The following is a 25,537-nucleotide window of genomic DNA, read 5'->3' on the forward strand; positions in this document are numbered from 1 at the left end:
TGTTTTGACCAAAATTCATAATTATTAGCAAATCTGGAAGACCCAGCAGTGGCCACAGGACTGGGAAAGGTCAGTCCTCATCCTGATTCCCAAGAAGGGTAGTACTAAAAAATGTTCTAACCATTGGAAAATTGCACTCATCTCCCAAGCTAGTAAGGTCATACTTAAAATCTTGCCTTGGTAGGCTTTAGCATTATGCGAACCAAGAACTTCTAGATATCCAAGCTGGGTTTAGTAAAGGCAGAGGAATCAGAGATCAAATTGCCAGAATTTGCTGGATCATAGAGAAAGCAAGGAAATTCCAGAAAAACATGCACCTCTGTTTCATTGACTACGCTGAAACCTTTGACTGTGTGGATCATAACAAACTGTGGAAAGCTCTTAAGGAGATGTGAATACCAGACCATCTTGCTTGTCTCCTGAGAAACCTGTTTGTGGGTCAAGAAGCAAAAGTTAGAACCCTGTATGGAACAACTGATTGGTTTAGGATTGAGAAAGGAGTCCGACAGGGCTGTCTGTTGTAACCCTGTTTATTTAACCATTATGCTGAGCACATCGAGAGAAATGCCAGACTGGATAAGTTACAAGCTGGAATCAAGGTAGGCGGGAGAAACATCAACAACCTCAGATAGGCGGTTGATACCACTCTAATGGCGGAAATTGAAGAGGAACTAAAGAACCTCTTGATAAGTGTAAAGGAGGAGAAAAAACTTAAAACTTAATATTAAAAGAAACTAAGATCATGGCATCCGGCCCCATTACTCTGTGGCAAATACTGACTTGTCTTTGGGAAGGGTGAGGGTCTGTTTCTCCCACCCCATCAAACCTCTCACCTGTGTTCACCTTGGCTTGTTGCTCACTCATAGCTCAGTGCTTCTGTGAAGTTTCCTTAGTGGACATTGCTAATTTGCTAATTTATCAGGTAGACTCTGTGTACTGAAGCAGAAGTTATCGGGCCATTGAATCTTTCCTCTGCATTAAACTGTGAAAGTTGTCTCTTTGTTTTTAAACATGTTTTATCCATTCATTTAAAAATGCACATGTAAGCCTGGGTTTCTATATTTCTACACTGCAGTTTGTTGTAGTAGTCTGTACTTTCCATTTCTCTAGACTTCTTAGTCCCCTGATTTACAAACTCTGCTTTCATTTGCCCAGGCTGCTGCCTTGGCTGTGTGTCAGTGTCTGGCTGTGGAGTCTACCCACCCATTGAGCCCTTTGTTTGAAGACTGCAGCTCCAGTGAGGCCACGACCCCTGTCCCTGTGCAGCATATTCGCCCAGTCAGAGCAAAGAAGCACAAGCAGTCTCCTGGTCCTGTTCTGCCTATTGTAGTTCAGCTCATGGAAATGGGATTTCCTAGAAGGAACATAGAGTTTGCGCTCAAGTCACTCACCGGTGCCTCTGGGAATGCTGCTGGCTTGCCAGGTACTGTATTTTCCTTCTGGGTGTTTGACTTAATGTGCCTACCCTCCTGTTGTAGGCTTCCCTTGAAGTACTAGTGTCAGTGGCCCCTCGGGCACGCAGTTGCTGTGGTCCTCATTGTGGTTGTGCTGTGTGTGCTTGCTCTTAGGCGTGGAAGCCTTGGTTGGCTGGCTGCTGGACCATGCTGATGTGCAGGTCACAGATCTCTCAGATGCAGACACAGGGTCTGAGGAATGTTCAGACGAGGAAGTGGTGGAGGATGTGGATGACACAGCGTATGCTATGGTCAGTGCTTCCCTTGTGCCCATCTGTTCTGAGTTCTGGATTCCTCTGCACTGCTCCATGGTGCCTCTCTGTGGTTCTACCGGGCATGTGGCAAAGCAACTAAGTGCTGCCTGGGTTTTCTGTGCCTTAATTACTTTTAGCTTTAACATCTGTTGATGTTGGGTCAGTCACCACTAGAGAAGATCTTAAAAAAATCATTATTTACATGACATATTTACTTCTGATTTGTGTAAGTTGTTTTATGGGATTGATTTGGAATTGCCTCAGAGATTTTCTGTACTTTCAGCTTTTGAGATTTATTCTTCTTACAGTGCTGTTGCTATTAGTCTTTTTTTAGGTGAAGAATTTTATAGTGAAAACATAGAATACTATTATATACTTTTTTAATATTATGGATTTCACTTACTACTTTCTTTTTAAGTAGGTTTATCTGGTTCACCATTTTAAAAAAGTATTTCTCTTTTGTAGTCCACTGGTGCTGTTGTAACAGAGAGCCAGACTTATAAAAAACGAGCTGATTTCTTAAGTAATGATGATTATGCTGTGTATGTGAGAGAGAATATTCAGGTGAGTAATGGTATTGGGCTAGAACCTTGATTGCTTAGGTTTTCATTCAGCAAATGTTTGAGCATCTCAGAAAGTCAGAGAGGGAGGGCCCAGCACATACCAGGGGAGGAACTCTGACTGGAGCAGAGGACAGAGGAACAGAAGATGTGCAGAAGGTGGCTTGTCCACAGTGATGTGGCACACACACCTGTGCTTCTTGCTTCTTGATTACCCCTAGTCTGGACACTTTTATAATCTATTTTTGCTTTTTTTTTTTAAACAAAACAAAACATTACTCTTCTTGCCATCTAATTGAAAATGTTAGCTTTGCTTTTTGTGGAGTCCTTTTCAACCTTAAATTCTTTCTTTTCCTGTTTTAGTTCTTTTGTTATAGTTAGTATTTGTGTGTGTGCCAAGTGGCTTTAGTTGTGTCCAACTCTTTGCAACCCCATGGACTGTAGTGCACCAGGCTCCTCTGTCCATGGGATTTTCCAGGCAAGAATACTGGAGTGAGTTGCCATGCCCTCCTCTCTAGTTAGTGTGAAAGTGAAAGTTGCTCAGTTGCTCTGACGATCCCATGGATTATACAGTCCATTCCATTCTCTAGGCCGGAATACTGGAGTGGGTAGCTTTTCCCTTCTCCAGGGGATCTTCTCAACCCAGGGATGGAACCCAGGTCTCCTGCATTGCTTTACCAGCTGAGCCACCTGGGAAGCCCAAGAATACTGGAGTGGGTAGCCTATCCCTCCTCCAGCAGATCTTCCCGACCCATTAGTATACTTCAGCGAAAATCCCGGAAATGGTCTCATTTCTCCTCTAAATAAGTCAACAACATGTATCTTTAAATAAAGGATTTTATTTTTAATATACTGACAGTACTGTTACTTAACATTGCCTAACAGAGTAAACAGTAATTCCTTACTATTATCTCATCATCTAATTCTGGCTCAGATTTTCCCAATTTTCTCAAAAAATGGCTTGTTGTAGTAATTTTTTAAGATTTAGATACAAATAAGATAACACACACATTTGGGTGCTGTGTATTTTTAACCTGGAACCATTTTTCGCTCTTTCTTTCTTTTCATGCCGTTTATTTGTGACTAAACTTATGTTGCCCCACAGCTTCCTCCCTGCCCTCTGCATCTGCTGTAAAGTCAGAGTGAGGGTTGAAGGTTGATTGGACTCTGGCTGTATCTTGGGAAAGACTGTATTGTATTATGGCCCAACATGCAGTGTTCCTTGTCATCTGTACCATCCGGTCTTTATTAATTGCGCATCTTGGAGCTTTAGTAGTGATTAATGTTATTATCTAGACCCATTAAGAAGGGTTGCATAATAGTGATTTTCTAAATTTTTCATTCCTTCCAAATTTACTAGCTAGAGTTCTGTACATTGAGAAAAACTTTCTTATCAACTCTTGTCACTGTAAAATAGTTTGTATAGGAAAGGCAGAATAGATGGTTGTTGTATGTTTGCTTGTATTATGAATTTTCAGTTGTGTATTGGTATCCTATACTATAAAAAGATGACCAAGAAACCTTTAATTTGCTTAATTGATGAGTTTATTGGCTGTTATAGATTTGATGTATTTAATTTTTCCTCTTGGTCAGGTTGTTCTTTTGAGGGAACCCATTAATCTTTGATAGCTCCCTTGCTTTATGGCACGAATTGATCCAAATTCACCTTGTATATTTCCTGCCCCAGACATCAAGCCAGGCAGTTTTCTTAAGAGTTGTGGTGCCATTTTGTGTAAAATGATACTGAGAGCATGCTGGGTGCTAGAGGAAGTTCTTTCTGAGGACTAGAATAACACTGCTTTACATTTGATCGTTTCACCTATATATTGGACTGTATTTTTAACTTAATTTTAGGTCGGAATGATGGTTAGATGCTGTCGGACATATGAAGAGGTGTGTGAAGGAGATGTGGGCAAAGTCATCAAATTGGATAGGGATGGATTACATGACCTCAATGTGCAGTGTGATTGGCAGCAGAAAGGAGGCACTTACTGGGTTAGGTATATTCATGTGGAACTTATAGGTGAGAACATTCTTTATTAAGTTCTTTTGACTTGCTTAATTAGATTCAGAGTTCCCCAAAATGAATGCTAATTATATTTATTTTTTATTGCAATCTCTAGGCTATCCTCCACCAAGTTCTCCTTCTCACATCAAAATTGGTGATAAAGTTCGTGTCAAAGCCTCAGTCACAACACCGAAGTACAAGTGGGGATCTGTGACTCATCAAAGTGTGGGGGTTGTGAAAGGTAGTATTACCTAGGCAAGAAACCTCCCAAGTGTTTGGCTTTTCATCAACTAATGTAAACTCTCTTTTCATTCAAGAGCAGGAAAAACAAGCCTTATGATTTATACATAGTATTCTTTTGCTTTTCAATACTGTGTAGAGCTGCAGCACACCTGTTATTGGACAGAGTCAGGTGTATTAACTCATTGCAGCCTGAGAGAATGCACACCCTGGAAATGGGATGTCTTCATAAGTGGTGTAACAGAGACTAATGGAGTATGCATTTGGTATTTTGGGCAGGGTTCAGGAAATTGGGGTGATTCTAAGAATGGATATCTTAATAAATACTATTTAGAAGGAAGAGATAATGGACTTATGATGAGGTTATGCTTGGCAAGGAAGCAGTTGTTTATACTAATTAGGACGGGCTTGTGGTTGGATTAGATTAAATGTGACCAGTTGTGTTAAAAGAGTGGTTTTGTTTTTACCTCGGTCTGTAACAGTCTCAGGGTGGCCTTGTGTTGGGGTTCTTTGAAGTTCTGTCAATCCTGCCAAGTGGCTAGCTCCCTCAGTGTTTTTCTCTCTCTCTTTTAATAAATTTAAGAAACGGATTTGTGCAAATGACATAAGTTAGCAACTGGAAACACAAAATTTTCCTCACTTTATGTTTAATGTGATATTCTTGACATTTCAAATCAAACATGGCACACTTTAAATGGTATACGTATCCATTTTACAGTTGTGTGAGAAATGATTAAGTATTTGTGTGGTTTTATTTTAAAGAATAACTTGATTTAGAAGTTAATATTTAGAGTAGTTCACCAAAGGGAGGTAGATATATTATTAATGTAATTTTTATCCCCAAGAAACTGAATGGAGTTTTTGCTTGGTGTAATTAAATGAACCTTCTTATTGTAGAAAATCTCAAACATATACAAAAATAGAGAATATAGTATAAAGAACTTCCGTGTACTCATCACGTGGCATCAACAGTTGACAGCTACTGGCCAAAGTTGGTCATCCATGATCCTCTCCCTCCATTATTTTGAAGCTAATTCGCAATTGACATCATGTGTTAGTTCATCTGAAAGTGTCTTAGTATGCCTCTCTAAAAGAGAAGTACCCTTTGTAAAACAAAAATAACTGTAATGCAATATCACACAGCTCGGTATAGATTTCGTTTTAATTTTAGGTTTTTGTTGGTGGCAGAGATGTTTCAAACAATTTCTGTTCGTCCTAGCTTTCAGTGCCAATGGAAAAGATGTTATTGTCGACTTTCCCCAGCAGTCTCACTGGACTGGGCTGTTATCAGAAATGGAGTTGGTACCTAGTGTTCACCCTGGAGTTACGTGAGTTTTTATTTTTATATTGCTAGATTTGTTTGGGAGGAATGGTTTTCTTTGGAATTAAATTTGATAGATGACCTCATGTTTTTCTTATCAACTCAATGGCTATTTTAAAAATAGATGTGATGGCTGTCAGATGTTTCCCATCAATGGATCTAGATTCAAATGCAGAAACTGTGATGACTTTGATTTTTGTGAAGCTTGCTTCAAAACCAGAAAACACAACACCAGGCATACATTTGGCAGAATAAATGAACCAGGTATAGTAGACTGGTTATCTTCTCTTTCATCAGGCTACTACTAATGAGATAATTATTGTGGATACTTAATTTTGCTCTTTAAAGTTCATATTGGTGAGCACTATACTGTGTACACAGTGAGACAGGAAAGATGGTCCTGCCCACTTGATGAATTGCTGTTTATTTTTTTTTCAAGCAATTAGTGGTCCATGGAACTAGAATAACAGTGTTGTTTGCTTGTATTTTCATAAAGAAGGGGAAATGGACTCAAGAAACTAATAAATGTTTTGTTGGATGGGATGTAAAATCAGGTGGATTTATTTGTATGTCTTTTAGTGTATGTATATATATATATATTTTTTTTTTTATTATGGTAAAATATATGCAACATAAAATTTGCCATTTTAATCACTTGTAAGTGTATAATTAAGAGAATACTGCACACTGTTAACAGTCAGTATATTTAAGACTTTTTCACCATTTCAATATAGGAGTGTACCAATTAAGCAATAATCCCATTCTTCCCTTCCCCAACCCCTGGCGACCTCTTATCCACTTTCTGTCTCTGAATTAGACAACTCTAGGTACCTCAATTATAAGTGTAACCACACAAAATTTGTGTTTTTGTGTATCTGACTTATTTCACTTTAATGTTTCTAGGGTTCATCCATGTTATATAGTGTGTATCAAAATTTAATTTCATTTTATGACTGAGTAATAATCCACTGTATGTATATATCACATTTTGCTTACCCAATCCTCTATTAATGGATATTTGGGTTGTTTATACCTTTCAGCTATTGTGAATAATGTTGCTATGAACACTGATGTACAAATGTGTCCCTATTTCAAAACTAGGAGTAGAATTGCAGGGCCATTCTGTAGTTCTTTAACTTTTTAAGGAACCATCAAAATGTTTTCCATGTTCCTGCCAGCAGTGGGCTTTCCTGGTGGATCAGATGGTAAAGCGTCTGCCTGCAGTGCGGGAGACCTGGGTTCAATCCCTGGTTTGGGAAGATACCCTGGAGAAGAAAATGGCAACCCACTCCAGTAATCTTGCCTGGAAAATTCCATGGACTGAGGAGCCTGGTGGGCTACAGTCTATGGGGTCGCAGAGAGTCAGACTCGACGGAGTGACTTCACTTTCACTTTCTTTCACCAGCAGTGTATGAGGATGCTGGTTTTCCCATATGCTTACCGTTTTATTTTCTTTCTTCTTTTTTGAATTATAGCCATGCTAATGGTGAGAAGTAGTTACCTCATTGTGATTTTGATTTTTGAGTTTCCCTAGTGATAAACGGCATTAAGCCTCTTTTCATGTGCTTTTTGCTATTTATATATCTTTGGCAAAGGGGTGTGTCAACTCAGTTTCAAAACTTTCGTTGTTTGTAGGAATTCTTTATGTATTGTGGATATCAAAGTAGATACGTGATTTGCAAATATTCTACCCTATTCTGTTGGTTTTCTTTTCACTCTCTTGATAGGATTCTGTGATAAAAGTTTTACATTTTAATGAATTTTGATTTATCGTTTCTTTTGTTTGCCTGTGCCATTTGATGTCATACTTATTTCTGGTTCAACTTCAGAAATCACTGCTAAATCAAAGTTGTGAAAATCAGTCCCTATGTTTATAAGAGGTTTACATTTTGAACCACTTTGAATTAATTTCTATATATAGTATAATATGTAATTTCGTCCTTTTAAGTATCTGTATCCAGTTTTCCCAAAACTATTTGTTGAGAAGACTGTCCTTTCATTATTGAATGGTCTTGGCACCCTTTCTGAAAATCAGTTGAGCATAGATGGGAGAGTTTTTTTCCTGGGTTCTCTAGTCTACTCTGTTGGTCTTTTTGCCTGTGCTTACATCACTACCACACCATAACACTGTGATTATTATAGCTTTTGTAGTAAGTCTTGAAATTGGGAAATGTGAATCTTTCAGCTTTCTTCTTTTTCAAGAAGGGTTTTAGCTATTTGGTGTCCCTTGGAAATCAGTATGAATTTGCGGATGGATTTTTCTACTTCTGAGAAAAGTGTATTTTGATAGGAATTGCATTTACTCTGTATATCACTTTGGACAGAACTGTCAGTTGTCTTTGCTTAGATCTTCTTTAGTTTCTTTCATCAGTGTTTTGAGATTAGTGTGTAAGTCTTGTGTGTTCTTGGTTAAATTTATTCCTGTTTATTTTTCATGCTATATTAAATTATTGTTTTAAAATTTCTTCTTGAAATATCTATTGCTAGTGCATAGAAATACACACTACACATATTCAGTACATAGTTTCAACACATTTTGCGTGTTGAATTTTATAACTAACAACTTTGAAGAACTTATTTTCTCTGACAGTTTGTTTTGTTTTGGCTTTTTCTGTAGAGTCTTTTCTAGTTTTCTATATGTAAGATATATGTGTTGTCTGTGATCTGGGATAGTCTTACTTTTTCTTCCTTTCCAATTTGGATACCTTATATTTCTTTTTCCTGCCTTACTCCTTCAGCTAAATCTTTCAGTACAAGGTGGAATAGAAGTGGCAAAAGTGGGCATCCTTGTCTTCTTTGATTTATCATAGGGGGAGCTTTCAGTTTTTGAAGCATTTTGTACAATGTTAGCTGAAGGTTTTTCATAAATAGCCTTTATCATGTTGAGAATGTTCTTTTATAGTCCTAATTTGTAATACCTTTTTATGTTTATGAAGGAGATCTGTAGTATCTGCAGATCTATCTCCTTTGCAAGGCTAACTTTTCTTGGTTTTTTTTTTTTTTGATCAGCGTGCCATGGGTTTATAAATTTTATTAGGCTTTTCAAAGAACTAACTTTTGACTTTGAATTCGTGTCTCTCATATCTTTATCATTTCTTTTTCCTGTAGAGTTTAGGTTTAGGTTCTCTACCCCCTCCCCTCTGAATGCTTAGTTCGTTAATTTCTCACTTTTATCTTTTATGATATTTGAACTTAAAATTTTTTTTTTAAAATTTTAATTAACTGATACAAGTCGGAAATGCTGACATCTTTGAAACTTTTAAAATCAATGAATACAAGAAAATAATACCAATGAAATTTTAAGGATATTTTTAAATGATGATGAAATATTACTACCTATCAGTATTACAAGATACAGCTTATGCTTAAACATTTCCTACTTGTATCTTTTTACTAGTTTCTGCATTGCATTCAGATGTGTATCCTGATTAATCTTTGATATTTTGGGGGAAACTTTTGGGCTTCCCTGGTGGCTCAGAGGTTAAAGCGTCTGTCTCCAGTGCAGGAGACCAAGGTTCGATCCCTGGGTCGGGAGGATCCCCTGGAGAAGGAAATGCTAACCCACTCCAGTATTCTTGCCTGGAGAATCCCATGGACAGAGAAGCCTGGTAGGTTACAGTCCATGGGGTCGCAAAGAGTCGGACACGACTGAGCGACTTCATTTTCTTTCTTTGTTTAATCATAGGACTCTGCATATCATGGGATTTTAAACATGTTTTATGCATGTCTGAAAAAATATCTTCTGCAGTTCTGTGAAGGTAGTGTTTGCTTAGTGTATCTTTTTGTAGACTTTTGCCCTCAGTCTTTCTGTAATCTTGTATTTCAGTTATATTGCTTGGAGTTTGCAGTTTTTTAAAAAATGGCAATGTGATGGACTTTGTCTCTTATTTTGATCATTTAGGTATTTGTTTGCGTTTAGGCAGTTATTGAAATATGTATTTGTAAATTGATCAGCTTTTCAGTGCTTTTCTTTTGTTGCTGCTCTGTTTGTTTTCTGTCCCTTTTTCCCCATCCCATCTCCTTTGGACTTCTGAGTTCTTTGTTATTTAGCCAGTCATCCCACCTCCCACCGCCCTTCCCAGTGCACGCTCTCACTGGCTTAGAGGTTGCACATCCTTAGTGTATGTTCATGACTATAAGTGTACTGTATGGTATATACATTTTGGTGTTCAGTTCAGTCGCTCAGTTGTGACCGACTCTTTGCGACCCCATGAATCACAGCACACCAGGCCTCCCGGTCCATCACCAACACCTGGAGTTCACTCAAACTCATGTCCATCGAGTCGGTGATGCCATCCAGCCATCTATTCTCTGTCGTCCCCCTCTCCTCCTGCCCCCGATCCCTCCCAGCATCAGACTCTTTTCCAGTGAGTCAGCTCTGCGTGTGAGGTGGCCAAAGTATTGGAGTTGCAGTTTTAGCATCAATCCTTCCAATGAACACCAGGACTGATCTCCTTTAGGATGGACTGATTTGATCTCCTTACAGTCCAAGGGACTCTCAAGAGTCTTCTCCAACACCACAGTTCAAAAGCATCAATTCTTCGGCGAACAGTTTTCTTCACAGTCCAACTCTCACATCCATACATGACCACGGGAAAAACCATAGCATTGACTGGACGGACCTTGGTTGGCAAAGTAATGTCTCTGCTTTTTAATATACTATCTAGGTTGGTCATAACTTTCCTTCCAAGGATTAAGCGTGCTTTAATTTCATGGCTGCAGTCAGCATCCACAGTGATTTTGGAGCCCCCAAAAAATAAAGTCTGACACTGTTTCCACTGTTTCCCCATCTATTTCCCATGAAGTGATGGGACCAGAGGCCATGATCTTTGTTTTCTGAATGTTGAGCTTCAAGCCAACCTTTTCACTCTTCTCTTTCACTTTCATCAAGAGGCTTTCGAGTTCCTCTTCACTTTCTGCCATAAGGGTGGTGTCATCTGCATATCTGAGGTTATTGATATTTCTCCTGGCAATCTTGATTCCAGCTTGTGCTTCTTCCAGCCCAACGTTCCTCATGATGTACTCTGCATATAAGTTAAATAAGCAGGGTGACAATATACAACCTTGACGTACTCCTTTTCCTATTTGGAACCAGTCTTTTGTTCCATGTCCAGTTCTAACTGTTGCTTCCTGACCTGCGTACAGGTTTCTCAAGAGGCAGGTCAGGTGGTCTGCTATTCCCATCTCTTTCAGAATGTTCCACAGTTTATTGTGATCCACACAGTCAAAGGCTTTGGCATAGTCAATAAAGCAGAAATAGATGTTTTTCTGGAACTCTCTTGCTTTCTGCATGATCCAGCGGATGTTGGCAATTTGATGTTTGGTGCCTCTGCCTTTTCTAAAACCTGCCTGAACATCTGGGAGTTCACTGTTCACATAGTGCTGAAGCCTGGCTAGGAGAATTTTGAGCATGACTTCACTACCGTGTGAGACGAGTTTAATTGTGCGGTAGTTTGAGCATTCTTTGGCATTGCCTTTCTTTGGGATTGGAATGAAGACTGACCTTTTCCAGTCCTGTGGCCACTGCTGAGTTTTCCAAATTTGCTGGCATATTGAGTGCAGCACTTTCACAGCATCATCTTTCAGGATTTGAAATAGCTCAACTGGAATTCCATCACCTCCACTAGCTTTGTTTCTAGTGATGCTTTCTAAGGCCCACTTGACTTCACATTACAAGATGTCTGGTTCTAGGTCAGTGATCACGTTATCGTGACTATCTTGGTCGTGAAGATCTTTTTTGTACAGTTCTTCTGTGTATTCTTGCCACCTCTTCTTAATATCTTCTGCTTCTGTTAGGTCCATACCATTTCTGTCCTTTATTGAGCCCATCTTTGCATGAAATGTTCCCTTGGTATCTCTAATTTTCTTGAAGAGATCTCTTGTCTTTCCTATTCTGTTGTTTTCCTCTATTTCTTTGCATTGATTGCTGAGGAAGGCTTTCTTATCTCTCCTTGCTATTCTTTGGAACTCTGCATTCAGATGCTTATATCTTTCCTTTTCTCCTTTGCTTTTTGCCTCTCTTCTTTTCACAACTATTTGTAAGGCCTCCTCAGACAGCCATTTTGCTTTTTTGCGTTTCTTATTCCACGACCAAGGTAAGAGAAACCCAAATAAGATGGTAGGTATTGCGACAGTGCATCAGGGGGCAGACACACTGAAATCATAATCACAGAAAACTAGTTCATCTGATCACATGGATCCCAGCCCTGTCTAACTCAGTGAAACTAAGCCATTCCGTGTGGGACTATCCAAGACGGACGGGTCATGGTGGAGAGGTCTGACAGAATGTGGTCCACTGGAGAAGGGAATGGCAAACCACTTCAGTATACTTGCCTTGAGAACCCCATGAACAGTATCAAAAGGCAAAATGATAGGATACTGAATGAGGAATTCCCCAGGTCGGTAGGTGCCCAGTATGCTACTGGAGATCAGTGGAGATATAACTCCAGAAAGAATGAAGGGATGGAGCCAACTCAAAACAAATACCCAGCTGTGGATGTGACTGGTGATAGAAGCAAGGTCCAATGCTGTAAAGAGCAATATTGCATAGGAATCTGGAATGTTAGGGCCATGAATCAAGGCAAATTGGAAGTGGTCAAACAGGAGATGGCAAGAGTGAACATAGTCATTTCTAGGAATCAGTGAACTAACAATGGACTGGAATGGGTGAATTTAACTCAGGTGACCATTATATCTACTACTGTGGGCAGCAATCCCTTAGAAGAAATGGAGTAGCCATCATGGTCAACAAAAGAGCCCGAAATGCAGTACTTGGATGCAATTTCAAAAACGACAGAATGATCTCTGTTCGTTTCCAAGGCAATCCATTTAATATTACTAGTAATCCAAGCCTATGCCCCAACCAGTAATGCTGAAGAAGCTGAAGTTGAATGGTTTTATGAAGACGTACAAGACCTTTTAGAACTAACACCCAAAAAAGATGTCCTTTTCATTATAGGGGACTGGAATGCAAAAGTAGGAAGTCAAGAAACACCTGGAGTAACAGGCAAGTTTGGCCTTGGAGCACGAAATGAAGCAGGGCAAAGGCTAATAGAGTTTTGCCAAGGGAACGCACTGGTCATAGCAAACACCCTCTTCCAGCAACACAAGAGAAGACTCTACACGTGGATTATATTCTTTGCAGCCAGTGATGGAGAAGCTGTTTACAGTTAGCAAAAACAAGACCAGGAGCTGACTGTGGCTCAGATCATGAACTCCTTATTGCCTAATTCAGACTTAAATTGAAGAAAGTAGGGAAAACCACTAGACCATTCAGATATGACCTAAATCAATTCCCTTATGATTATACAATGAAAGTAAGAAATAGATTTAAGGGACTAGATCTGATAGATAGAGTGCCCAATGAACTCTGGACGGAGGTTCATGACATTGTACAGGAGACAGGGACCAAGACCATCCCCATGGAAAAGAAATGCAAAAAAGCAAAATGGCTGTCTGAGGAGGCCTTACACAAATCTTACATATGCATATATACATTTTCTTTGTATTTATCTTTCTTGCAGTTAGTAATGCTTTTAATTAATTAATTTTTCAGCTTTTTTGAGCTCTAGTTGTCTTATGACATTGTATAAATATCAAGTGTTCAATGGGATGATTTGGTACACCTATATTGCAAATGATTACTGCGGCAAGGTTGGTAGTTAAGACATCCATCACTTCACGTTATAACTACCCGTTATTTGGTATGCATGGTAAAAAAATTTAAGGTTTATTTTTCCAGCTTTCAAAGTAGCGCTTTTAAAATCTGTGCTTTGATATCTTTTATTCGTTTTGGACAATTTCCCGTCATCCAGTATTTTTTCTAATATTAATCTCTGCCCTATTTTCTTTTCCTTCTTTTTTGGGACTCTTCTTTCTGTTAAGACAGGTCTTATTTCTGTTTATCAAATTTTTCACATCATTTATGTTTTCTAAACTTATGCTCTTCAGTTCTTCATTCTAGGTAATGTTTGCTAGTTCTCTTTTTCATCTGAGTCTAGTTTGCTGGGAAACCTATTCATTGAGTTTTTTATTTTAATCGCTATATTAATCAGTTCTAATCTTTTTAAAAACAATTTTCGATTCTCTGATGAAATATTCACTGCCTTATCTTTTCAAATGTACTTAGTGTAGGTGTTATAAAGTTTGTACTTTATAATTTTATCTGGAACCTCTGTGAGTCTCTCTCTATTGTCTGTCGTTTGTCATAGGTTGTAGTCATATTCCCTTGTCTCCTCATTTTCCATCATGTACTGGACATTATGGTAACAAAAGTTACTTCTTGAATCAGTTTTGAGGCCTAGGATGATAACCTTTCTCCAGAGATTGAGGGGGTGAGGGTAGATCTTCTCGGTAATTGGTGCATGTGTGTTTTGTAAGTCACTTCAGTTGAGTCAGGCTTTTTTGCAACCCTATTGACGTAGTCTGCCAGGGTCCTCTGTCCATGGGATTCTCCAGGCAAGATTACTGGTGGCGGTTGCCATGCCCTCCTCAGGGATCAGGGTATCTTCCTGATGCCCATGGATTGAACCCCTCTCTCTCATATCTCCTTCGTCGGCAGGCAGGTTCTTTACCACTAGTGCCATTTGGGAATCCTAGGTATTTGTCCTAAGTATTAACGTCTGGGCTCACCTCAATCCAGTTTCATTGACTGAGATGATTTCATGCAGAACTGCAGTCTGGAAACAGACAACCTTGTAGAATTAACTCTTCTCTTCCTCTGTGGTTCTTCCCGTTGAGACCCTAGCCCAGAGTGTGAGTTTTTCTTTGTGTTTCTTCTTCCCTGACGGGCTGTGCGGTATGTCCTGTTTAAGGCTTCCCTTAGAAACTGACAAATACCACTGGGGAAAAGCATTTTCTGATCCACAGGGCAGCTCATTCTGACGTTTTTCATCTTAGCCTTTTTCTGATTCTGGTCCCACAATTCTTTATCAGCTTGTTTACTCTCATACTTTCAAGATTTATTCATCTTTAAATGTTTTGTCTGCCTCTTCCACTTGTCCTCGATTGAAGAGCTAGATCAATTTCCAGACTGGCCATTTATGGAAGTAGAAACTCTTCAAGTTTGTTTTTGTTGCATTTATGAAAACTTTTTTAAGAATGTCTTCTGTAAGCACAGTTACTGAACTTCATACCCCACTTATATATATCCTTCTATCTGGAGATATATCACTCTATTGTTACTTGAGGGAGTTAAGTGGAATAAATCATTATATGAACTTCATCTCATAAATTGGGATAAAATACCTTGGCTGGGTTTTTTGAAGCCGTTTAAGTATTATGTAATAGTTCCTTCTAATTTGGAAACTTACTGTTTTCTTGAAATAAGGAGCTCAATAAAAAATTCTTTATTTCTTGGGTTTGAAGTTTCTGTTCTACAAATAGTAACACTGTTTGGCTGTCATTAAATAGGACAGTCTGCTATATTTTGTGGCCGTTCTGGAAAACAGCTGAAACGCTGTCATAACAGTCAGCCAGGAATGCTGCTGGATAGCTGGGCACGGATGGTGAAGAGTCTAAACGTGTCTTCCTCTGTGAACCAAGCCTCTCGTCTTATTGATGGCAGTGAGCCCTGCTGGCAGTCCTCTGGTTCACAAGGAAAGGTAGTGTGCAATGGGGGCATGTCCCGAAACACTTTTGTTTAGATGTGTTACCTTTAGAGCTTGAACACAAACTTTGAAAATCCTATGAAGGTATACTGGGATGTCACCTGTTAGTACTCATTTTATATTTTAGTTCATAATTATTTTAAAGGTACAGAGTAATATGCCATCTAGTTTTCATTGTCTTAGATTTCAAAAAATATAAGTGATAGATTTTATCTAGCTGAGAGTTTAATAGGGCTTTGTTTTGTTTTACTCCCCCACATAAAATGTATGAGTTCAGATTCTGCTTCTTGTTAGAAGATTTTCTAATATACCCTAATAAATATATGTTTATCTTTAGAATGTTGTTTTAATTACACTTATATGTGGATGTGCCTCATCTAGCCATGAAGGTTAGACTTGGAGAACGGTGCTTTTCCTCTACTTTGATTCTAATGTTTTCTGTAACCCACCCATTGATGGATATTAATGGACCACCCTAGGTCAAAAGGCACATAAACACATCATTTCTGGAGCATAGAGGGAGGCTTTCTTCTAATAAACAAGTAATGGAGTAGAATACTTGTTTCTTTTTCTTTTAAAGCATTGGATTCGTTTGGAGATTTTCCCAGATGTTCTTGTTCATAGATTAAAAATGATTGTAGATCCTGCTGACAGTAGCTACATGCCTTCCCTGGTTGTCGTGTCAGGTAATTGAGTTACTTTACTCAAAAAAGTATCTTCTATTATATAATGAAAACTCCTTTGTCTGATTCCTTTATGCCCCTGCCCCTTTATTTCCTAGGTGGAAATTCACTAAATAACCTAATTGAATTAAAGACAATCAACATCAACCCCACTGACACCACAGTGTCTCTTCTGAATGACTGCACAGAGGTGAGTAGATTAGATAGTATTCCTCTTTTTTAAGGTATAATTATATGAATTTTTATTGTTATATAGTTAACTTACAGTGTTTTCAGTTGCTAAGCGATTCAGTTATACATATGTGCGTGTGTGTGTGTGTGTGTGTGTGTGTGTGGAAAAGTCGCTCAGTTGTGTTTGACTCCTTGCGACCCCATGGACTTCTCCATGGCCATAATACTGGAGTGGGTAGCCTTTCCCTTCTCCAGGGGATCGTCTCAACCCAGGAATCAAACCCAGGTCTCCCACATTGCAGGCGGATTCTTTACCAGCTGAGCTGCAAGGGAAGCCCAAGAATACTGTGTGTATACATTATATATAATGTGTGTGTGTGTGTCTGTATTCCTTTCCAAATTCTTTTCCATTAAAGGTTATTAAAAGATATTGCATATAGTTCCCTATGCTATATAGTAGGTTTTTATTGTTTATGTATTTTATATATAGCAATGTTCTTAAGTTGCCAGGTTGTGTCCAACTCTTTACGACCCCATGGACTGCAGCATGCCAGGCCTCCCTGTCCCTCACCATCACTCAGAGTTTTCCCAAGTTCATGTTCATTGCATTGGTGATGCCATCCAACCGTCTCATCCTTCCTCTTTTGCTCTCTTCTCTTTCTGCCTGTATAGTAACATGTAGAGATTAATCCCAAACTCCTAACCCCTGCCGCCCACCCTTGTCCCCCTTTGTAATCATGAATTTATTTTCTGAGTATATTTCTGTTTTGTAAGTAAGTTCATTTGTATCATTTTGTTAGACTTAACAGATAAATGATTTCATATGATATTTGTTTTTTTCTCTCTGACTTACTTAATATGAAATTTCTGTGTTCATTCATGGTACTGCAAATGGTATTATTTCATTCTTTTTTTTTTTAATGGCAGAGTAATAGTTCATTGTATATAGGTACCACATCTTTTTATCTTTCTGTTGATGGATATTTAGGTTGCCTCCATGTTTTAGCCATTGTAACTAGTGCTGCTATAAACATTGAGGTGTATGTATCTTTAGAATTAGAGTTTTGTTATGCTTAGCAGTGGGATTGCTGGCTCATATGACAACTTTATTTTTGATTTTCTAAGGAACCTCTGTACTGTTCTCCCTGGTGACTGCACCAATTTACATTCTTACTAAGAGTGCAGAAGGGATCCCTTTTCTCCACACCCTCACCAACATTTTTTATTTGTAGACTTTTTGATGATGTCCGTTGTGACTGGTATGAAGTGATACATCATTATAGTTTTCATTTGCATTCATTGCCTTGAGAACCCCATGAAGAGTATCAAAGGGCAAAATGACAGGATACTGAATGAGGAATTCCCCAGGTCGATAGGTGCCCAGTATGCTACTGGAGCTCAGTGGAGAAATAACTCTAGAAGGAATGAAGGGATGGAGCAAAAGCAAAACCAGTACCCAGTTGTGGATGTGACTGGTGATAGAAGCAAGGTCCAATGCTGTAAAGAGCAATATTCCATAGGAACCTGGAATGTTAGGTCCATGAATCAAGGCAAATTGGAAGTGGTCAAACAGGAGATGGCAAGAGTGAACATAGACATTCTAGGAATCAGTGAATTAAAATGGACTGGAATGGGTGAATTTAACTCAGGTGACCATTATATTTACAACTGTGGGCAGGAATCCCTTAGAAGAAATGGAGTAGCCATCATGGTCAACAAAAGAGCCCGAAATGCAGTACTTGGATGCAATCTCAAAAATGACAGAATGATTTCTGTTCGTTTCGAAGGCAAACCATTCAATATTACAGTAATCCAGGCCTATGCCCCAACCAGTAACGCTGAAGAAGCCGAAGTTGAATGGTTCTATGAAGACCTACAAGACCTTTTAGAACTAACACCCAAAAAAGATGTCCTTTTCATTATAGGGGACTGGAATGCAAAAGTAGGAAGTCAAGAAACACCTGGAGTAACAGGCAAATTTGGCCTTGGAGCACGGAATGAAGCAGGGCAAAGGCTAATAGAGTTTTGTCAAGAGAACGCACTGGTCATAGCAAACACCCTCTTCCAACAACATAAGAGAAGACTCTACACATGGACATCACCAGATGGTCAACACCGAAATCAGATTGATTCTATTCTTTGCAGCCAAAGATGGAGAAGCTGTATACAGTTAGCAAAAACAAGACCAGGAGCTGACTGTGGCTCAGATCATGAACTCCTTATTGCCAAATTCGGACTTAAATTGAAGAAAGTAGGGAAAACCACTAGACCATTCAGATATGACCTAAATCAAATCCCTTATGATTATACAGTGGAAGTCATAAATAGATTTAAGGGACTAGATCTGATAGAGTGCCTGATGAACTCTGGACGGAGGTTCGTGACATTGTACAGGAGACAGGGACCAAGACCATCCCCATGGAAAAGAAATGCAAAAAAGCAAAATGGCTGTCTGAGGAGGCCTTAAAAATAGCTGTGAAAAGAAGAGAAGTGAAAAGCAATGGAGAAAAGGAAAGATATAAGCATCTGAATGCAGAGTTCCAAAGAATAGCAAGGAGAGATAAGAAAGCCTTCCTCGGCGATCAATGCAAAGAAATAGAGGAAAACAACAGGATAGGAAAAACAAGCGATCTCTTCAAGAAAATTAGAGATTCCAAGGGAACCATTCATGCAAAGATGGGCTCTATAAAGGACAGAAATGGTATGGACCTAACAGAAGCAGAAGATATTAAGAAGAGGTGGCAAGAATACACTGAAGAAGTGTACAAAAAAGATCTTCATGACCAAGATAGTCACGATAACGTGATCACTGACTAGAGCCAGACATCTTGTAATGTGAAGTCAAGTGGGCCTTAGAAAGCATCACTAGAAACAAAGCTAGTGGAGGTGATGGAATTCCCGTTGAGCTATTTCAAGCCTTGAAAGATGATGCTGTGAAAGTGCTGCACTCAATATGCTATCAAATTTGGAAAACTCAGCAGTGGCCACAGGACTGGAAAAGGTCAGTCTTCATTCCAATCCCAAAGAAAGGCAATGCCAAAGAATGCTCAAACTACCGCACAATTGCACTCATCTCACACGCTAGTAAAGTCATGCTCAAAATTCTCCAAGCCAGGCTTCAGCACTATGTGAACCGTGAACTCCCAGATGTTCAAGCAGGTTTTAGAAAGGCAGAGGCACCAGACATCAAATTGCCAACATCCGCTGGATCATGGAGAAAGCAAGAGAGTTCCAGAAAAACATCTATTTCTGCTTCATTGACTATGCCAAAGCCTTTGACTGTGTGGATCACAATAAACTGTGGAACATTCTGAAAGAGATGGGAATCCCAGACCACCTGACCTGCCTTTTGAGAAACCTGTATGCAGGTCAGGAAGCAGTAGTCAGAACTGGACATGGAAATACGACTGGTTCCAAATAGGAAAAGGACTACATCAAGGCTGTATATTGTCACCTTGCTTATTTAACTTATATGCAGAGTACATCATGAGGAACACTGGGCTGGAAGAAGCACAAGCTGGAATCAAGATTGCCAGGAGAAATATCAATAACCTCAGATATCCAGATGACACCACCCTTATGGCAGAAAGTGAAGAGGAACTCAAAAGCCTCTTGATGAAAGTGAAAGAGGAGAGTGAAAAGGTTGGCTTGAAGCTCAACATTCAGAAGACAAAGATCATGGCCTCTGGTCCATCACTTCATGGGAAATAGATGGGGAAACAGTGGAAACAGTGTCAGACTTTATTTTTTTGGGCTCCAAAATCACTGCGGATTCTGATTGCAGCCATGAAATTAAAAGACGCTTACTCCTTGGAAGGAAAGTTATGACCAACCTAGATAGTATATTAAAAAGCAGAGACATTACTTTGCCAACCAAGGTCAGTCTAGTCAAGGCTATGGTTTTTCCTGTGGTCATGTATGGATGTGAGAGTTGGACTGTGAAGAAAGCTGATCGCCGAAGAATTGATGCTTTTGAACTGTGGTGTTGGAGAAGACTCTTGAGAGTCTCTTGGACTGCAAGGAGATCCAACCAGTCCATGCTAAAGGAGATCAATCCTGGGTGTTCATTGGAGGGACTGATGGTAAAGCTGAAACTGCAATACTTTGGCCACCTCACGCGACGAGTTGACTCACTGGAAAAGACTCTGATGCTGGGAAAGGTTGGGGGCGGGAGGAGAAGGGGAAGACAGAGAATGAGATGGCTGGATGGCATCACCAACTCTGTGGACATGAGTTTGAGTGAACTCCGGGAGTTGGTGATAGACAGGGAGGCCTGGTGTGCTGTGATTCATGGGGTCGCAGAGAGTCGGACACGACTGAGTGACTGAACTGAACTGAATATTTGATCATCTTTTCATGTGCCTGTTGGCCATCTATATGTTTTATTTGGAGAAGTATCTATTTCGGTGTTCTGCCAATTTTTTTATTTGTTTATTCATGAGCTGCTTGTTTATTTTGGAGATTAATCCTTTGTCAGTTGCTTTGTTTGCAATTGTTTTCTTAATTCGTTTCATCTTGTTTAGTTTCCTTTGCTGTGCAAAAACTTTAAGTTTAATTAGGTCCCATTTGTTTATTTTGTTCGTATTTCCATAACTCTGGAAGGTGGGTCAAAGAGGATCTTGCTGCTACTTATGTCAAAGAGTATTCTGCCTATATTTTCCTCTAAGAGTTATAGTATCTAGTCTTCCATTTAGTTCTTTAATCCAGTTTGAGTTTATTTTTGTGTATAGTATTAGGGAGTGTTCTAATTTCTTTCATTTACATGTAACTGTGTAGCTTTCCCAGCACCATTTATTGAAGAAACCACCTTTTCTCCGTTGTCTGGTCTTGCCTCATTTGTTGTAGATTGATTGACCATTGATGTATGTGTTTATTTCTGGGCTTTCATTATGTTGATCTATATTTCTGATTTTGTGCCGTTTCCATGCTGTTTTGATGACTGTAGCTTTGTAGTATAGCCTGAAGTCAGGAGCCTGATTTCCTCCAGCTCTGTATTTCTTTCTCAAAGAGTGCTTTTGCTTTTTGGGGTACTTTTATCTCCGTACAAATTAAAAAATTTTTTCTTCTTGTTCTGTGAAAAATGCCATTGATAACTTGATAGGGATTGCACTGAATCTATAAATTGCCTGGGATAGTATCCGTTCCATTCTGTTTAGTTGCTCAGTCGTGTCCGACTCTTTGTGACCCCGTGGACTGTAGCCTACCAGGTTTCTCCGTCCATGGGATTCTCCAGGTAAGAATACTGGAGTGGGTTACCATTTCCTTCTCCAGGGGATCTTCCCGACCCAGGGATCGAACCCGGGTCTTCCGCATTGGAGGCAGACACTTTAACCTCTGAGCCACCTGGGAGAGTATAGTTCACACAATATCGGTTCTTCCAATCCAAGAACAAGGTCTATCTTTACATGTGTTTGTATTGTCTTCTTTTTCCTTCATTAGTGTCTAAAGTTTTTGAAATGCACGTTTTTTGCGTCCTTAGGTAGGTTTAGTCCTAGTTATTTTATACTTTTTGATGTGATGATTAAGGGGATTGTTTCCTTAATTTCTTTTTCTGATCATTGTTTCTCTTTCTGATCTGATCTCTTTCATTGTTCAGTTCAGTTCAGTCGCTCAGTCGTGTCCGACTCTTTGTGACCCCATGAATCACAGCCCGTTAGTGTATAGAAATGCAACAGATTTTTGCGTATTAATTTCGTATTCTGCAAATTTACTGAGTTCACTGATAAGCTCTAGGTAGTTTTCTGGTAGCATATTTGGGTACATGTAGTCAATTTACATTTAGCGTGTTTCTCCATATGTATGTTTATATTGCCATTTTGCTGTTTGGAGTTTGTTTTCATAGGTGTTTTTTCCCCCTTTCTCCTTTGTTCTCTTCTCTTGTAACTTGACTACCTTTATTGTAAGTTTGCATTTCACTTCCTTTTTTGTGTGTATTTCTATTATAGATTTTTGTTTTCTGGTTAATGTGAGTTTTTTGTGCAACAGTCTTGTTACATATGTGCTTGTCTCTTAATTTTGAATACATTCTAGATACCGTGCATTTGTACTCTACTCCCCTCACGGCTGTTGTCTTTCAGTTCATGCCTCACATCTAATTATTTTGTATAACCCTTAAACCCTTAATGTGGGGTTTTTACCACTTTTATCTTTTAACCACCCTACTAGCTTTATGTATGGATGATTTCCTGTCTTATTTCTAGTTGTGGCCTTTTCTTTTCCACTTAGACAAGTTCCTTTAGAGTTTGTCATAAAGCTTGTTTGGTGTTCCTGACTTGTTCTTAAAAAATGTTTACTTGTCTGTAAAGCTTTTGTTTTCTCCATCAAATTTCAGTGAGAGCTTTTGCTGGGTATTCTTGGGTGTAGGTTTTTCTTTTTCATCACTTCAAGTATGTTATGCTGGTCTCTTCTGATCTTCAGAGATTTTTCCTCAAAAAAAAAAAAAATTCGCTAATATCATTATTGGAGATCCCTTGTATGTTATTTTTTACTTTTCCTCTGTTCCTTTTAATATTCTCTCTTTTTGTTCCTTTTTTTTTTTTTTTTTTTCATTTATTTTACAATATGTCCTCACATATTCCTCTGCAGGTTAATCCTTTATGGGACTTTGCACCTCCTGGACTTGGGTGACTTTTTCCTTTCTCAAGTTAGGGAAGTTTTCAGCTATTATCTTCTCAAATATTTTATCAAACATTTTTTCTCTTCTTCTTGGACTTTTATAATATGACTATCTGTGTGCTTGATATTGTCCTAAAGATCTCTTAAACTGCCCTTATTTCTTTTTGTTCTTTTTTTCTGTTTGGTGGTGGTGATTTCCAATATTCTGTCTTCCAGCTCATGAATCCATTCTTCTGTCAGATTTAGTTTACTATTCATTCCTTCTAATGGATTGTTAATTTTGCTTATTGTATTTATTAATTGTGTGGTTCTGTATATTTTCTATTTTTTTTTCTTAAAACGCTTCTAGTTTCTCTCTCTGTGTATCCATGCTCCTCCTGAGTTCTTTGATCATCTTTACCATAATTACTCTGAACTCTTTCCCTGGTAGGTTGCCTGAGAATCTACCACATCACTTTGTTTTCCTTCTGGTGTTTTATCCTGCTTCTTCATCTGAAGCATATTCTATTGTTTGAGTTTGTCAAAATTGCTTTTTGTATTTTTGTGTATTTGGTAGGTTGGTTCTATTTCTTGACCTTGGAGAAGTGGCCCTCTGTAAGAGACGTCCTATGCAGTCCAGCAGTGCACTTCCTTTTCATCACCCAAGGAAGGGCCAGGGGCCTGCTGGTTTTAGGATAGGATCTGGTCTGCATTTACAGACTTGATGTATTGGCTGCAGGATTAATAGTTTTCTTGCTTCTGGTGGGCGTTGTTATTGTTCATTCGCTAAATCGTTTCCGACTGTTTGTGACCCCATGGACTGCAGCACACCAGACTTTTCTGTCCTTCACTGTCTCCCGGAATTTGCTCAAACTCATGTCCATTGAATCAGTGATGCCATCCAACCATCCGATCCTCTGTTAACCCCTTCTTCTTCTGCCTTCAATCTTTCCCAGCATCAGGGTCTTTTCCAATGAGCTGGCTCTTCATCAGGTGGCCAAAGTATTTGAGCCTCAGCAGCAGTCCTTCCAGTGTATATCAGGGTTGATTTCCTTTAGGATTGACTGGTTTGATCTCATTGTACTCCAAGGGACTCTAAAGAATGTTCTCTGGCACCACAGTTCGCAAGCATCAGTTCTTGGGTGCTCAGCCTTCTTTGTAGTCCGATTCTCACATCCATACATTACTATTTGAAAATCCATAGCTTTGACTCTACAGACCAAAATGCTATCTCTGCTTTTTAATATGCTATCTAGGTTTGTCATAGCTTTTCTTCCAAGAAGCAGGTGTCTTTAATTTTGTGGCTGTGGTCACCATCTGCAGTGATTTTGGAGCACCGTCTGCAGTGAAACAAAATCTGTCACTGTTTCCATTTTGTCCCCATCTATTTGCGATGATGTGATGTGACTGGGTGCCATGATTCTTGTTTTTTGAATATTGAGTTTTAAGCCAGGTTTTTCACTGTCCTCTTTCGCCCTCATCAAGAGGCTCTTTAATTCCTCTTCAGTTTCTGTGATTAGAGTGGTATCATCTGCATATCTGAAGTTGTTGATATTTTTGAGATAGTTGAGATTCCTGGTGGGAGGGGCTGGTACCTATCTTTTGGTAGGTGCAGTTGGGTCTTGATCCTCTGATGGGCAGGGCCTTGTCTAGAGTCAGTTGAAGTTGATGGGTAGGGCTGTGTCCACACCTTGTTTGTTGTGTAGGCCTTGTAGCACTGGAGTCTAGAGTCTGATGTTTGGAGCCAGGTCTTGGTGTCAGAATGTTGTCCTCCATGATAGCTCATGCAGCTGAGTATTTCCCCAGTGTATCTGCCACCATTGTCTACACCCGTAGGCAGGGCCACCGCCACCCCCTGCCTCCCCGTTGAGGAGACCCTCTAAGAGCAGCAGGTAGGTGTGGCCCCGGCACCTGTCTGATTACTGCTGTTGCTCTTGGTCCCGGCACGTGTGAGGTTTTGCAGGCGCCGTTTATGAGTGAAGGCCCCGCTCCGGTCCTCCTTCTAGAACTCAGCTAGTCAGGCCCCTCTGGTCTTCAAGGACAAATGTTCTTAAGGTTCCTCTTCCCTGTGCCAGACCTCCAGGCTGGGGAGAGTGACATGAGAAAAACTCTTGAATATAATTATTCTCCAAGGAAATGGCAACCCACTCCAGTGTTCTTGCCTGGAGAATCCCAGGGACGGGGGAGCCTGGTGGGCTGCCGTCTATGGGGTTGCACAGAGTCGGACGTGACTGAAGCGACTTAGCAGCAGCAGCGTCAGCCCTGGAGGGTATGGGATTTGATTATATCGGGAGTTCAAGCCGTCTACCATTCTTGTTGTGGTCCATCTTTAGAGGATTTTTCCTGGTGGTTTCAGTCTTTCAGTGATAGTTCTTTTGCAGATTGTTGTGATTTTGTTGTGCTTGTGAGAAGAGATGAGCTGAGGGTTCTTCTACTCTGCCATCTTGACCACTCTGATAGTATTCCTTTGATGGTTTGCAGATGGCAAGAGAGGTTCCTTTTCTCATCATCTCTATAATAACATTGAGCCCATTTTCTCCCTTAATTAAATAATTGTATTTATTTTAAAATTTGACATGTGTACAACTTGAATTTGTTGCTTACCAGATCAGCTTGAAAACAAAACAAATTCCTTCCTCATTGT

The 25,537-nt window shown here is 39.5% G+C and overlaps 1 protein-coding gene across 5 annotated transcripts in view; it reads left to right on the plus strand.

The window, feature by feature from the left end:
• The window catches only part of HERC2 (HECT and RLD domain containing E3 ubiquitin protein ligase 2), a 248,598-nt gene that overhangs the window by 132,991 nt on the left and 90,070 nt on the right, over positions 1 to 25,537 (plus strand). For all 5 annotated transcript variants that reach the window (XM_055398094.2, XM_055398095.2, XM_055398096.2 and 2 more), the window contains 10 exons: positions 1,156 to 1,423; positions 1,569 to 1,705; positions 2,174 to 2,272; positions 4,123 to 4,291; positions 4,392 to 4,517; positions 5,736 to 5,844; positions 5,962 to 6,101; positions 15,249 to 15,439; positions 16,026 to 16,131; positions 16,227 to 16,318. In XM_055398094.2, coding sequence (XP_055254069.1) covers positions 1,156 to 1,423; positions 1,569 to 1,705; positions 2,174 to 2,272; positions 4,123 to 4,291; positions 4,392 to 4,517; positions 5,736 to 5,844; positions 5,962 to 6,101; positions 15,249 to 15,439; positions 16,026 to 16,131; positions 16,227 to 16,318 — 1,437 coding nt within the window. The remainder of the gene's footprint in view (positions 1 to 1,155; positions 1,424 to 1,568; positions 1,706 to 2,173; positions 2,273 to 4,122; positions 4,292 to 4,391; positions 4,518 to 5,735; positions 5,845 to 5,961; positions 6,102 to 15,248; positions 15,440 to 16,025; positions 16,132 to 16,226; positions 16,319 to 25,537) is intronic.

The sequence above is a fragment of the Moschus berezovskii genome, chromosome 2 (assembly GCF_049115385.1).
Source record: "Moschus berezovskii isolate FMDL1 chromosome 2, NW_MosBer_1.0, whole genome shotgun sequence".
In the NCBI taxonomy this organism is placed as follows: domain Eukaryota; kingdom Metazoa; phylum Chordata; class Mammalia; order Artiodactyla; family Moschidae; genus Moschus; species Moschus berezovskii.